This window comes from Rhizoctonia solani, chromosome 7 (genome assembly GCF_016906535.1).
Source record: "Rhizoctonia solani chromosome 7, complete sequence".
In the NCBI taxonomy this organism is placed as follows: Eukaryota; Fungi; Basidiomycota; class Agaricomycetes; order Cantharellales; family Ceratobasidiaceae; genus Rhizoctonia; species Rhizoctonia solani.
Genome location: NC_057376.1, coordinates 121,783 through 135,933, shown reverse-complemented (window position 1 = coordinate 135,933; position 14,151 = coordinate 121,783). Strand labels below are relative to the sequence as shown.

General features: G+C 45.8%; 3 protein-coding genes across 3 annotated transcripts; all 3 read right to left on the bottom strand.

The window, feature by feature from the left end:
- Positions 1-3,429: 3,429 nt before the first annotated feature.
- Positions 3,430-4,692, bottom strand: RhiXN_06211 (Enoyl-(Acyl carrier protein) reductase; the record flags this gene model as incomplete). The annotated part of the gene is made up of 9 exons (XM_043326027.1): positions 3,430-3,470; positions 3,528-3,627; positions 3,687-3,739; positions 3,794-3,928; positions 3,988-4,125; positions 4,184-4,229; positions 4,283-4,497; positions 4,552-4,575; positions 4,629-4,692. The coding sequence occupies 9 exons, from the start codon at positions 4,690-4,692 to the stop codon at positions 3,430-3,432; spliced, it is 816 nt and encodes a 271-aa protein (XP_043181459.1).
- A 2,733-nt stretch (positions 4,693-7,425) lies between these two features.
- Positions 7,426-8,170, bottom strand: RhiXN_06210 (uncharacterized protein; the record flags this gene model as incomplete). Its single annotated transcript, XM_043326026.1, has 3 exons — positions 7,426-7,467; positions 7,522-7,538; positions 7,597-8,170. 3 exons carry the CDS (start codon positions 8,168-8,170, stop codon positions 7,426-7,428), a joined length of 633 nt encoding a protein of 210 aa, XP_043181458.1.
- Positions 8,171-10,598: 2,428 nt separating this feature from the next.
- RhiXN_06209 (uncharacterized protein) lies at positions 10,599-13,758 on the bottom strand (the record flags this gene model as incomplete). The annotated part of the gene is made up of 4 exons (XM_043326025.1): positions 10,599-13,049; positions 13,097-13,230; positions 13,284-13,308; positions 13,369-13,758. 4 exons carry the CDS (start codon positions 13,756-13,758, stop codon positions 10,599-10,601), a joined length of 3,000 nt encoding a protein of 999 aa, XP_043181457.1.
- Between the last annotated feature and the right edge of the window lie 393 nt (positions 13,759-14,151).

Genomic DNA, 14,151 nt, shown 5'->3' with positions numbered 1-14,151 from the left:
CTCATTACTTAACATCATAACCCAGGCCTTTGTTGCCCTCTTATCCTATATCATTACCCCTGGGCCCTAGCTGCCCCTCTATCTGTTTCATAGTCCATTGGTGATAGGGCCATGGACTTTAAGCCTTCTTGTACCATAGGTCCAAGCTGAGTCATGATACATACAGCCACAAGCGCCTGCTGCCTCAATGTCCTTACAGATGTCTAGGACACTTTCCTTTAACTTTTTTGATCACATGATCTTGGTGCTTACCAAGCCAAGATGCCACACCAAGACCAGCCAAGATGCTGTGCCAAGGGTGCCTAGATAACAAACAGGCTTCCATGCAGTCTGCAGCATGGTTCTCATTTCAAACCAAGTACTTCTTTTTCTCACTGTTATCAATATGTAATTAGCACCCCACCTGTGTATATAAACCCCAGGAAAATTGCTTGGAGACCCCAAGTTGATTTTACCTTGTCTTTCATCACAGACAGGTGTCAGTAGTTCAGCAGTAGTGTTGGGTCCTTCAGACCCTTTACTCACTCAGTAGTTACCTAGTAGAATAGCTCATTGGCCTTAGGCCCTTCTTTACCATAGATAGACCCCTCTGTTAAGAGTTGTGTAAGTACAGGAGTAAGAAAGAATTACTATATACAAGATGTATATGGGAGTAACTGAGAACTAGTATTAAGAATCAGAATATATGCACAGAATATATGCACAATATAGGCTAGGTTATCAGGAATAACAACTCCTAACAAATAGTCTAGCAACTATGAAGTGCAGGTGGTTGGTTATGTATAGTACCTTAGACTAATGTTACTTAAGCCTAAGTGACTAAGGGTATGGATACTTAAGGTCTCTGGGATAGTACCTTAAGTAAGAGGGTTACCTGACTAATGTACAGGATTTATAGGATTTGCCTAATAAGTATAGGACTTATAGATGCTTAAGTAAGACTTAAGACTTATGGGGTTTACCTAAAATATATCTAGGATTTATGAGATATTGTAGATAAAGCTATCTACAATATAGGGGGTATGGTGGATTGAAACACTATCACTCAATCACAACAATCCTTACAGTATTGTTGCACTATACTCAATGTTGAACTCAACAACTGTGACAGTCAAGGGGCACAGGGTTGCAGTGTTGTACACCACTGTAAGGTGGGTACTTGCTAGTGGGGGCAGGCACTTACAGCCATACTACTACACACAGGCTTATGTAATCTAATCTACCTAGGCTATACTACTGACGCGTAAGGCGTCCTACTGCTAACTACTGTTGACAAGGGGGCCGTAGGCCTGGGAGGTGTGGTAAGTGTGATAAGGGGTGATGCAACTACTGATAAGGGCTGGCTACTTAGCTGGCTGGAACTGTCCTCCTCAATGGGTATGAGACAAGGTAAAATTGACTTGGGGTTTCCAAGCAATTTTCCTGCTGTATATATAGACAAGAATGCGCTATCTACATGGTCTGTGCGCGTGAGACAAGAAGTACATAAGACAAATAAGAAGCGTGCTGCAAGCTGCGCAGAAGCGTGGATTTCTCCTAAGCGCCCTTGGCACGGCATCTTGGCGCAGCAGCTCGGCATAATAAGCGCCAAGATCACATGATTGAAAAACATAAGATAACAAGTCCATAAAAAATACTAAAAATAATAGAAAAATCAGGCAAATCCAATGGTATATTTAAGGAGGTTGTAACATGCAGTAAGTACACTAATAGGTTACCCTGTGTCTGTTGGGACTGGCCTATGGTCTTAGTGCGCCAAATAACCTCCTATGCTATTTACAGTGAGTCAATCACTAAAGTAAATGCGCAGATAAGCTGTTAAAGGCTTGTGTGTATATGTCAATATATAAGAGTGGATAAATGGATGCATTAGAAGCGTCTTCACAGGGTCCTTTTATACCCTGAGAAGGCGCACAAACAAGTATATACATGATTGATACCAAGAGGGGGTACAGGAGGTACATGTGGCAACTGAAACACTTGAGGGAGCCAATACTTTGGTACATAGTAAACAAACAACAGATCCTAATATTTGCCCCAAGGCAATGTTTGCCCCAAGGCAGTATTTACCTGTGTGGGTCCTTAGATGTCCCAAGGCTAAGTGTTTCATCCTTGGAGTAAACAGTCCCAAAGGTAAGATACCGCTGCATTGGGTACTTACAGTAAATGGGGCATAACTCTGCCAAATGTTGTCCGTTTTGGGAGTCTGAGCCAGCGTTCTGGAGCGCACAAACAGGCGCACCTAAGCGCAAGCGATTCGGCAGTGTGGGATGCCCGGGTGACGGAGAAAAGGCGCATTTAGTGTGTTGGCGCTTAAGCGCTGATTAAGCGCCAGAGCACTTGCCTATGCAACAGGGGGACCCTGAATATTTCTGTGTGTAGCCACAAGATAGAATCTTGAATAATAAATACTACAAACAAGAGAAATATTACTTGTTACTGTTTATCTACTCAGCTGAATTTATATATATTTAAATGAGTGAGAAAACAGCATATATGCAAAAGGCATTGCATATTGAGGGTATTCCTGAGGTTTATAGGTTTTGTGAAGGTCATTATTGGATAGAGGGACCTTGAAAACCTTAGTTCGCATCCTTATCTTATTTGTTTACTGTAAGATTACTAGTGTAATTAATAAAATAAGTACAGATTAATGGAGAAATGTCATATCCATAACACCCTCCACACCACCATAAGCAGTCTACACCGTGGTAGTATAGCCTTAGATTAGATTGATCAGTGTACAAGGACTATAGGTCCAGTGATTACTAAGTAGCTACATAGTTCACACCACCATAAGCAGCTTCTTCACTGTACTTACATAGCTTGTTGCTGCCTTATGTGGCTTGCTTGTTGTAGGTAGTAGTTAGTTGCTGTTGATAGTCCCCTTGTTGCCTTAAGCAACTTAACTGTGTGATTGCCAGCCTTAAGCACCAAACTCCTGCTTGTCTCAGACAGGTCTAGGGCATTTCTGATATCTGGTTAGAACCTCACTGACAGTCTTTGTGTATCATCAGAGCTCCTATGGCTTTCCTAAATAACTGATCAGAATTGTGCCAAAAATAGTCTGTAATTGTTTATGGATAGTTTTCCTCAGAGCTTACAAATAATATTAAGCATACTTATCACATTTTTGAATAGGGGATCAGTCATAGAGCATTGTATTTTGATCTGGTTAAGAAGCTGCAGATTCCAAACACCTGCCATTTCTGTGACCTCCAGGGATTATATACAAAATGGTTAGTTGGGAAGATACAACCTATCAATTTCTGAGCCAATCACTTAAGATGCTGGCATTGCTGCCTTGAAATCATTTTTTCAATCAGTTTATCTCTTTAGAACAACAATGATTACAGTTATTTACTTTGCACCACCACAGTACTATAACTATAGCAGTGTATCATATGTCAAATGATGATCAAGCCAACCTTAATCCATATTCCACCCTCCATCTACGGAGATGCATTGTCCTATGAAACAATGATATGTTATTCATTGCATCACTATATGATAGCCTCAAAACCCACCGTTTATATTGACAGCAGCTGGGCTAACCAGAAATGCTACTAGACCTGCAATCTGCTCGGGTGTGCTCTTGTTACGTGTTGCTACAAGCTCCGTCATTGCCTTATCCAGAGGTAATTGTTATTGTATTTTGTGAGATAAGGTAGTGTCATTTTAAGTACCTTTTCTTCCAACGCAGGCGCATATTCATAAGTGGCTATGATATCTTTCGTCCCTGTATACATGTGCATATGAGCAGTACAAATCAATACCAAAAATCGAGACCTACATAGGTTGGTATCAATAATTCCAGGCGCGTATGCGTTGACTGTAATCCCGTGCTCTGCCCATTCCTGAGCCGCAGTGTGCGTCAGACCCCGCACAGCATGTTTTGACATTACATAGGCTCCCAGATAGGGGATGGCTATATGAGAGTTGAGCTGTTAGCTTGGTGATATTTAAGGATGGTATAAAATAACCTACGCAGCTTCCCTGCCACACTACATGCGCCAATAATCCTGCCACCACCAGATGGTATCATTGCTCTGGCGGCCGCTCGGTAGCAGTAGAACACTCCTTTGACGTTTATTGCATGAATAGAATCGATTAGCTCTGTTGTTGCTACGACCACCGGCAATCAAACTTCTAGCATGCGCATATGTACGAGACACACACTCACATTCAAGCAGCGGCGCCATTCTTGCGATGCCAGCATTAGCAACCATCTATAATGGCACAAGTAAGCTACTGTGGCGGCGCATCTTCCAAGCATACGTACTACATCAAGCCTTCCAAGCCTTGCTACCGTTGTTTTAACTAGGCCGTCAACCTGGTCTTCGTCAGTTACATCGCACTCTATGTGCAATGCGGAAAGTGAGGTAGCCGAGGGGCGAGAGCGATATACGGCTTGGATTTGCTGAACAACTGATATAAGATCTTCCTGTTTAGCAGGCAGATCGGAGACTACGACAGAATACCCTTCTGAGGCAAGCTCTATATCAGGTGCATGTGGGTTAATATTACTTGCTGTTTAAATTTGCTACTCACTGAGGGCGATTGCCTTCCCGATCCCTATTGAGTCGAGATTAGCAACTTTAACCCCACCATAAATTCGTTTCCCTCACCTTGCGCAGCACCAGTCACAACTGCCGTTTGGGCATTCAGATTGAGGGTATGATCATGGGTCATGGTATGTAAGTGCTGGCTCGGGCCACAAATAAACTTGCAGACGGAGGAGAAGACAAAAGAAGATAATATGGAGTGGAGCTAGGAGTTGATTCTGAGACTGTTCGGTGTCCGGTTCTTTATATTCTTCTGAGGGTGGGTGTTTGGTTTAGCAAACCAGCACGAGAAAGTAAAATCCGACGGCCCGAGCCATTCTCCGAACCTTTGGATTGATTTAGTCTATATTCACTAAATATCCAACTGGATCACGGTTATGTAATATATTTGAAGACAATTTGTATACCTATAGCGTATGGACCAGCTACCATATCCTGACATATTCGGAGAAAGATGAAGCTTCCCCCTGATTCTCAGTTCTTTGCAATCCTCGACCATAAAATGGGGTATACTTCATCAGACTAACTCTAACTTAGACGTTGTCATCCCATTGATATTCGGGTTTGATCCTGAGCTTTCTAGAGCAATGCGCCAACAAGGCATAACTCGGGCACGTGTTCCCAAGGAAACCTCAGAACGTCTGAAGAGCTCTGTAGAACGCTATAGTGAATCCCCATACTGTCGAGAGATTCTAAACGAAGCTGGGGACGATCTGTCGGAATTTTCTCCGTAGGCCTTCTTATGTTTAGCCGGCCTCCTGTGAAACTTCAGATTATAGTTATAGCTATTGTAATTATGTACAATCAGTATATATGTTCATATAGTCCTCGATAAGTTGACAAAAGTGGTAGCGCTTTAATGAACTAAGATTTTAATGTGTTCAAACCATAGTACACCTTTACAAGGTATGATAAGCGAAAGACTACTTGAATAAGATTACTCTAACCTGGTCCCATGGAACGGCCATGCCGATTGGTCATGAATTTCACGGCTTGTCTCATTCGATTTATCTATTTCAGGGCTCGATACACAAGCAACCATGCTGTTTATATGTACTGTACTGACATGTCTGCCCTTCTGTGTAACACTGAGCACTAGTTAATCAGTTCAAATATCTAAAATTAGCACTATTGCTCCCACTTGTGCTTACTCAATCAAGAGCGTAACATTGGATGATGCAAAGTAAAGCAATCATTCATGTCAATATATAAACATAAGTGTAATCTAGATATTAAATGAGCCCTACGCATTGCATCCCTCCCTTTCTCAAAGATTGCATATGGTCCTTTTTTTGTAAAGATTAAGTTCAGGTGGAGAATCGTCACGCTTAGTATCGTACGCAATTCTCTGCCTGATGTAAACCCTATTTCCCTTTTAGATGCATGATAAATTTGATCTAATGAAGTTCTCCAAGTGCGTGGGCAAGCGGAAGGACTTTGTCGTTCTAGAACATTCCTATTTTGTACCCGCATAAACTCCCCGAATATCAGATATTGTTGTCTAACGGACAATTAGTATACGGCAACCCATCTAGACCTGTGAAAGGTTCCATATCAAACGTCAACTCAGTTGACTCCTCAGTTTCCACCTTTCTTATCACACCTTCGGATCAGGCTAACCGCAACCTGTTCCCCTGTGAATGGTCTTACACACTTATGCCAGGTCCAGTTTTCAGAAGACTAGATGTAATTACACAACAGATATGTGGTGTGTTACATACGTAGTAGTCAATCCTTAGTCTATCAGTATGCTACAGCCGACTGGAAGCTTTGGAGATGCAAGGCTGTAGATTAAGATATAGAAGAGAGGCGATGTACTCGCGAAATGATACAAAGAAGTTTACCCCTTGCTTCTCTGCCTGGGTTGATCGTAGCGAGATTGAAACTATCCGGTTATCTATAGGGAGGCCAGAACATTCCGGTGTTCACTGATTTGAGAAGTTGATCGAACACTTCAGGGCCTCGGGTATGATACTCGGAAGTGCTCATTGACCACCCTGAAGGGCCTAGGAAACACTCCGGATCGACTGGGTCTAAACGAACAGGTCTCCCAAAACCTGAGTACTGGAGAGCGCTCCGGGGCTTTCGGGCCCCCTTGGAGTGAGGACGCCTCAGAAAAATAGTAACCTTGTTCATTTCTTTGCTAGATGATATACAGCAGATGCTGGCCTAATTGATAAATATGGCATTGCTACAGACTAAACGGGAGAGAAGTTCTGAGCTGCTCTTGGGAGATCTAGACGAATCAGTTCCCGCATTTATCAATGGACTCCCCCCATGGATCCCAAGTTCGGCCAGTCAAACTATAAAAGAGACAGTTCAACAAATTGCTAAGTACAATTCAGCGACCACGGTCAACATCATGCCTGATTTGATAAGCTTACCGGCGTTTGCAATTGTGCACCAGATTTACTCCGTACACATACTACACTTGACTTTGGATTAATGGTTTCTCAGTAGATGGTTCGAGGAATCGAGGATCGGATCAGAACAATGCACAACCTATTTCGTTTGCCTTCCACTCATGAGGATACCATGATGGACGTATAGTGACACTCTTTAAATTTCGCCCCATTTAAGGGTTCAAGACCCGGATATCGATGCATGGATAATATTTGGCCGTTCTAATTCCATCCAGTTATAGATCAATCCTTCTCAGAAACGAATGGGCCTACCGGATAGGCTCCAAGGGCAGTTTTGGCAAAGTGGAGTGTGGAAATTAAGTGGGCTATGACTGATAAAGCCAAAGTGACTGGCGCATAGGTGCTTTTGAGGCTCTTCATTGTATTACATTAACTGATAACCAAAATATAGCATTTGAACCAAGAAAAACCGTAAGTCCGGACATGTGTATATTAAATTAGAATGCGTAAACTGAGAGCGAGGGCTCTAACCCAGGTTCCTAAGACATTTGGGTAAGTGGTGGTCAGCGATCCATTTCTAGAGAATCACTCACATTACGAACTACCATAACTGGATAAGATGACATATTGAGAGACTTATTGCACAAGTGATAGAGCATAACACCTACCATGCTCGTCGTCCAATATCACCTTATCAAAGGTATCTACCCCATCTTCGACTTCCAGAATCGTTTCCGTATATTTCGCCTCGACGAATAAGTTCCCGTTATTGAACACCGAGCTCAAATAACCTGTTTCCACGTTCACGTCCAGTATTTTGGGTGGTCCTAGCTGAACCTTCTTTGATCGGCGGCGATTAAAGTCGAGTAAATGTATTTGGTTTGCTGGGTCCATCATTCCAACTCGATTCGAAAGAGTACCCACTCGACACCCATACATGAAACAGCCGTCATCTGATTGCGTGTTACCTGTAGCGACCCATGAAGTATGGTGGGCCCATTTGTACCAGGGGACCTCAAGGACCGAAATTGTATAAAACTTCTTGATGATATTCTGAAGCCTGGAAGAGTCCTTAGAGTAGCGTTCTGAGTGGAGGAAAGCGCTCGTGGGGACATAAAGTATCCCAGCCGACTCGTTTATTTGAGCTGTTCCTTGAAACTGAGATAAATTTACATCGATAGCAACTAAAGGATACTCCGAAGATGGTTCGTAAGCCTTGGGTACACCTCGTGACCGATCCATGGGTCTAACATTTGGGGCACAACGGATCTTGAGCGTTGATCGTACGTATTTTTGGTTAGAAGTAGGAAGACAGAATGTGGATACCACACGAGGAGGGGTGGAAGTATTTGTTTTTGGATCGAAACGCAGTACTTCGATGGAGCCGAATGTGCTACTTTTGGTTAAATTTCCGACGTAACGCGGGTCATTGGATCTTGGAAGAAGGAGCGTCCTTTGGTCCAAGAGTATGAAAGAGGAATGCCACCCTCCTACAGATGGTGTTCGCTGATAGACAAGACCAAGGTTGGCTCAGTATAGGTACGTTTATTAAAAAGCTAGATGTCATCTCACTCACGGTAACTTCAATTCCTCGTACCCAGTCCCATATGATAACCCACGATGCAAGTTCTCTGGAACGGGAGCGGAACAATATCCCCAATAATTCGCCTATTATTTCGAAATGATAACTCCAATTTGGGACCGATCCTTCGAATCCCCCGTTGTTCGTAAAGTCTGCTGTCATTATTGGTGCTAGCGCTCTGGGGTGAACTTTATTTTCGCCCATCGTCCTCAGATGAACAGTGCATGTTGCCGAGTATTGAGTAGTTGCATTGGGTAGTTCAAGCAAAATCAATAAATCTTGATCTGGATCAAAGATGTAATCATGCACTCTTTGGTTCATATCAAGATGCCAGTGTTTAAACTCGGTGCCAGAATTCCTTGATGGCACTTGGTAGAACTCCAGGCCGCTGATAACCGAGTTCGTTCCCAAGAAGCTACTTGCTCCCATGCTCTGAGCATACACACCTCCGACATATTTGGACGAGGTGGAGCGAGCACGCAAGCCGTATTTCGTAGGTTTGATATTATTGGGGTGTAGCCAATTGTGATAATGATCCTTCAACAGCTTGAGACTCTCGAAGGGGGCTAAATCAGGTCTTGGCACCGACGGGTGCGTATAACCAAGAGAGTCAAGTGCAAGAGAGAACAGTAGCCGGGGAGATCCAGCAACGAGGTTGTTTAGGGAACGACAGAGCTATTCGTTAGTAAAATCGTGAGGATATCAGTCGTGATAATTGAAGAAAAGCAGAGAAAAAACCGACCATCCGACAGGATCTCACATCTGAAGGACCCAGTAATACCAGTACATGAAGCATAATCTCTTCTGGGAGACAGAGCAAGATTGACATAGTAGACAGGTTGATGTCTGAGAAACATGGCACCGCGTCCTGATATAACCTAGTCTGTGACGTCTTTACCCACGTGGATACAGCCACTCCCAGTAGATCACTTCATAGATCACTATCCAGGTACAACTGAGATGAGCTTTGAAGACAAGTGAGCAAGGCGGCACTTTTATCCAAGAATACAGAAACTAATTTGTGGGAGAGAATATCACCAATTAAAAATCATCTCACTGCACTTGATTCTTCATACAGAGGCACAACCCGATCTAGCACAACCGCTTCTGGAATATTGTTCGACGAACAGTTGGCAGAGTTTAGAGCATCAGCTGGGCAGTAAAAGTCCAGAAAGCATCCATGTTGGATCGTAGAATGCGGTCTCGGCTCTGAGAAAGTGCCGCTCCACGCAGTTGAGGGAGCATCAAGACTCGAGATGAGGTCGCGCTCCAAGCGTCCTGAGAGCGACTTCAATGGTACGCTCGTATGCTAAGATGTCCCCCATCATCAGAGCATATGTAAGGAGAGGAATGAAATTGTTTTCCAAAAGGCAGGTTAACCCAGAAAAAGTGGCTTTGCAGTATATAGTCCTGGCTGGACAGAGAGGTCCTCATAGGTGTCGTCCCCGCCGAAGAGGCGTTGTAATAACCCAGGTGCGACAAGAATACCCAGGTGCAACAAGAATAAATATTTCAGCATTCCAAACCCAAGAGGCGCGTAAATAGCTGAAAAATACTAGTACAATTACCGACTCGAGTCGAAGTCATTTAGGGGTGGGAGCAAGATTTAAAAACACGTGATCAGGTTTCAATAGAAAACCCTTCAATTGACTCAGTGGCTACAGCGTTGAATAACTTGGCAGATTCGTTTTTTTTTAAGGAATGTTCGGTGAATGACATCACGAGTCAGGGAAGCCTGATCCCTTGGTGACTCTTTTGGGTTCTAATGTAGTAAGAAACCCGACAGCATGTTCCCGTAGTTCCGATGAGAACATCACGCATGCTTATATGCACGGCACGGCACATGGAGGCATAAATTTTGAACCATACTTCACGTGGAAACAATTTCTAGAAGTTACAAGTTGGAATGGTTACGCGAACAAGCGCATATAGTCACGTAATCCACGCAGAAGATAGAAGTGAAAGCGACCATAGCATTCATCGAAACAGACAACAGCATTTCAAAACAACAGACTTGGAAATACAGCTAATGATACAGTAATACAGGACGATAAACCACCCAAAAAAGCCACCGGAAACCAACAACATCTAGACCGTCTGACGTGGGGACTTGGCCAGTCTATACCTCTGACAAGCACCCTCCCACTTGGCCACCATATCCCCTCCAGCCTCTTCCGTGCCACGTCGTTTCTCCGAATACCTCGAGTTCGGAATATGCTTCCTGTTTCTGACTCGATCGTGGAACTCGTTCAACTGCTTCCAAAGTTCCTGGTGCTCCTTGTTTTGGTGCATCTTTTGAGCCAGCGCGTCTTTACGTAGCCAGCCGACCAATCCGGAATCAACCACCGCGTCCCGGTATCGCGAGCACCAAACGCGCAGCAAGACGCTTGTCCATATCAGGATATGAGAGACGGGCAGGCCAAGGTTGTCAAAGTACGGCCGAAGAACGCCGAGAATGTTGGCTTGGAGGAGGTATCGGACCGTCGAGAGCGCTGCTTGATCTGCGCCCGTGCTTGTTGCACTTGGACCGCATGCTGCCACGAGCTGGAACGCGACGTCCGTGGCTGCGCGTATCATGTCCGCCTTGAACTCGAACTTGGCATCTCGTCCTAGTTGCAGAATTTGGAGAATAGTTTCGGCTGTGCTTTCCCTAAATAGAACGGCTCGGTGTTCATGGCTGTTGCAGAGAATTCGGAGTACGGCACATGCACCAGAGACGATACCGCGGGCATGGGGGTTATCCTGACCACCAGACAACTCTTCTTTAACCGTCGAAAGAATAATAGGAATAGCCGAGTGCGGGAACAACGAAGGCTGGAGCGCTTCAGAGTTGATAATACTCAACCAAGGGAGCGTGAATAGCCCTTGGGGGGATACAGTCCGGAGCATCTCGAGCGCATAAGATTCGACGAGTTGGAGAGGAGAAATATCGTTCAACGAATCGGTGAATTGGGTCAGGCACGGGAACGCAACCTTTTTGAACGCAGGTGCTTTGAGTGCCACGTCCCACCGCATGTCTTGGATAAGTTCCTTGTACACCGGGTTGGACGACATGGCTTGAGCTGCCAGGCTGATTGGGAGCAACAGGTCCGGACGAAGGTCGCCGACACATTCGTTCCATTGGCCATCAAACAGCCTCGAGAGGGACTGAACGACAAATGCATCCGCGATACGCTTTTGCAGATCCATAGGCACGACTTCGAGCGTCAAGGCCAGGGCAAACAGATCAAACTTGGGAACGCAAATCGTGCATAGAGTAAGGACGAATGCTTGTCGGAGTGGAGGAGGGATTTCTTCGCTGCGGACATAGATCTTGAGAACGTGGGGAAGAATGCGTTTCGCAAATGCGGGCCTGTCTTTTATTCGATGGTAAACAGCCCCGGTTAAAAGCTTGTGTAGTGCCCAGCTCGGAAGTCTTCCGTTACCGTCCGCGTGTCCCTTGAGTAAACTATATACCTCTTCATCTCGGTCCTCCCGCCCGTCACTAATCCGCAGCGCGACAACAAGCGCACGGGCACCTGGGGCCCGACTAGCAGCGCATTTATCCAAGAACGTAGCATACCGTCGAACATTGATGACCTTCTCAGTATGAGTATCAAGCGCGAAACGATAGTAGCGGTGAATCGAGCCTAGATGAAGGTACGCATGAATCAAGTGCAAAGCATCCGGAATGGCATCGCTGGCGATCTTTTCGGCCGCAAGCTCCCCGCCCGGATGGACATTGGCAGCACTCGAGACCCGGCGGAGCATATCTTCCAATCGTGTCAACGCCAGAGTTCGCGCACCCGATTCGGCAAGAACGACGGCGTGGGCGCCACCGGGAACGGCCGTGGACGCTAAAACTGCCACGTCCCGGGTTTGGTTGTCGTCTGCGCTAGTGACGACCCAAGCGAGCGCTCGGGCGGTCATTTCAGCCGCACTAACCGCACTCTCTCTTACCCACCCAAACTCGTAAAATAGTGGGCGGAGGTAAGTCGCGATGGGAGTTTGGTAAGGGCAGTTGGGGTACATGATCGCCAAGCCGGTCGTGCCAAAGTAGTAGAGGATGATTCCAATAAACATAATTGTGAAAGTGAGGGCAATGATCAAATCGAGCATCCAGAGCCAGATAATGAGACCGACGAAAAATATGAGTAGGGAGGCATGCATCAACATAGGTAAGATGCTGATGACGGCTGGAAGCATCCACCGATCAAGACTTTCTCGACGGCGTTGTCGTTGGATTGCACGTTTTTTAGGTTGAGTCGGTCGGTCCGAGACGTAAGCAGCGAGCCACTCTTTTGCTAAGACTGCAGCGAGCGCGGCGGTAAGACTGAGCCCGAGAGACATGAACCATAAACCATTGACCCAACGGGCTCCAGAGCCTGGGCTGAACATGAGGATGTCTGAAGAAGAAATAGCCGAGGAGGCGTTGCCGGGATTTCTCATTTCATTGAGTATTTCGGCTAATAATGCGACCGACTGGCCACCACTATCGGGTTGGAGCATAGCGGAAATACTACCCAAAAGTTGGGATAAAAGCGAGGAGAAGAGGGCCGCCTAAATGTCCGGTCAGAGCTGTTTATTACGATAGTCAAGCAACTTACGAAAATTAACAAGACATCCAGACTCTTATGCCAAGCATCAAGCATTTCAGAGTCCCTCTCCCATGCCTCTTCTAAATATGCCGGCCAAATGTTGGCACGAATCCCAAGTTCCTCGTTCGAGTCCTCCCCGTTATCTGGAACGGAAATAAGATTTGACATTACATCGACGTTGATCGAGGAAACTCACCGTCATAGAATTCTTGCTGGGGCGGCTGGGGAAGTCGATGGGTGAGCCGGTGTATAAAATGACAGCGAGGTACAAGAAAACCTACCAAGAATCGCTGCTCGGTCTCTTCGACGCTCATTCCTCCAATAGTGCCTTTCCGACTGGGAGGCCGCCTGCCACTTGGCGTAGGGGGATTATTCAACCGTATGGTACTTGCGGCGGTCCTTGCTGTTGAACTCCAGTTGCTCGCTACGCTCTCCCTTCGTCGGCTCGGGGTGATCGGGCTGGGCATTTCGGTGAGCTCATCTTCTTCGAAGAGCTTGGGTGAATTGGTGAAGGTGGGGTCAAAACTGATCGTCGACTGAGGGCGGTAGGAAAATGCGGCGACAGGGCTGTTGTCGACGGCAGATGTCGGGAGGTCAACGTTTTCTTGGACTGGAGAGTCGGCAAGGCGTGGGGCTCCACCTTCGGGGGAATCATCAAGGATACGGGACATGACCAATCACGATTCGACGCCCAATTGGACCTTCTAGAATGTCGACAAAGACACAAGCAACAGGCGAAAAAAACAACGTCGTCGTGAGTTGACGGAAGCGGGGGAGGCGGGAGGACAGCAAATTATTAGAGGAGCAAGAGCATATAGATCGTAAGTGCCGTAACACGGCCGAATTGATCAGGCGCCAAGTGCCATCATGCACACCAGGAACATCGTTGTGGCCTGGTCACGAGCACTCAGATCAAGCCAACCCATCGCAAATTAGGATCACCGATTGATAAATATAAATATATCGACTTGGCCTTTCCAAGCTGAGAGCAAGGGGGGGTGAGTCTTGCGCTCAAGAGGCCCTAGTGGAAGTTTGCGTGCTATTAATATACGTCTGTAGGCTGC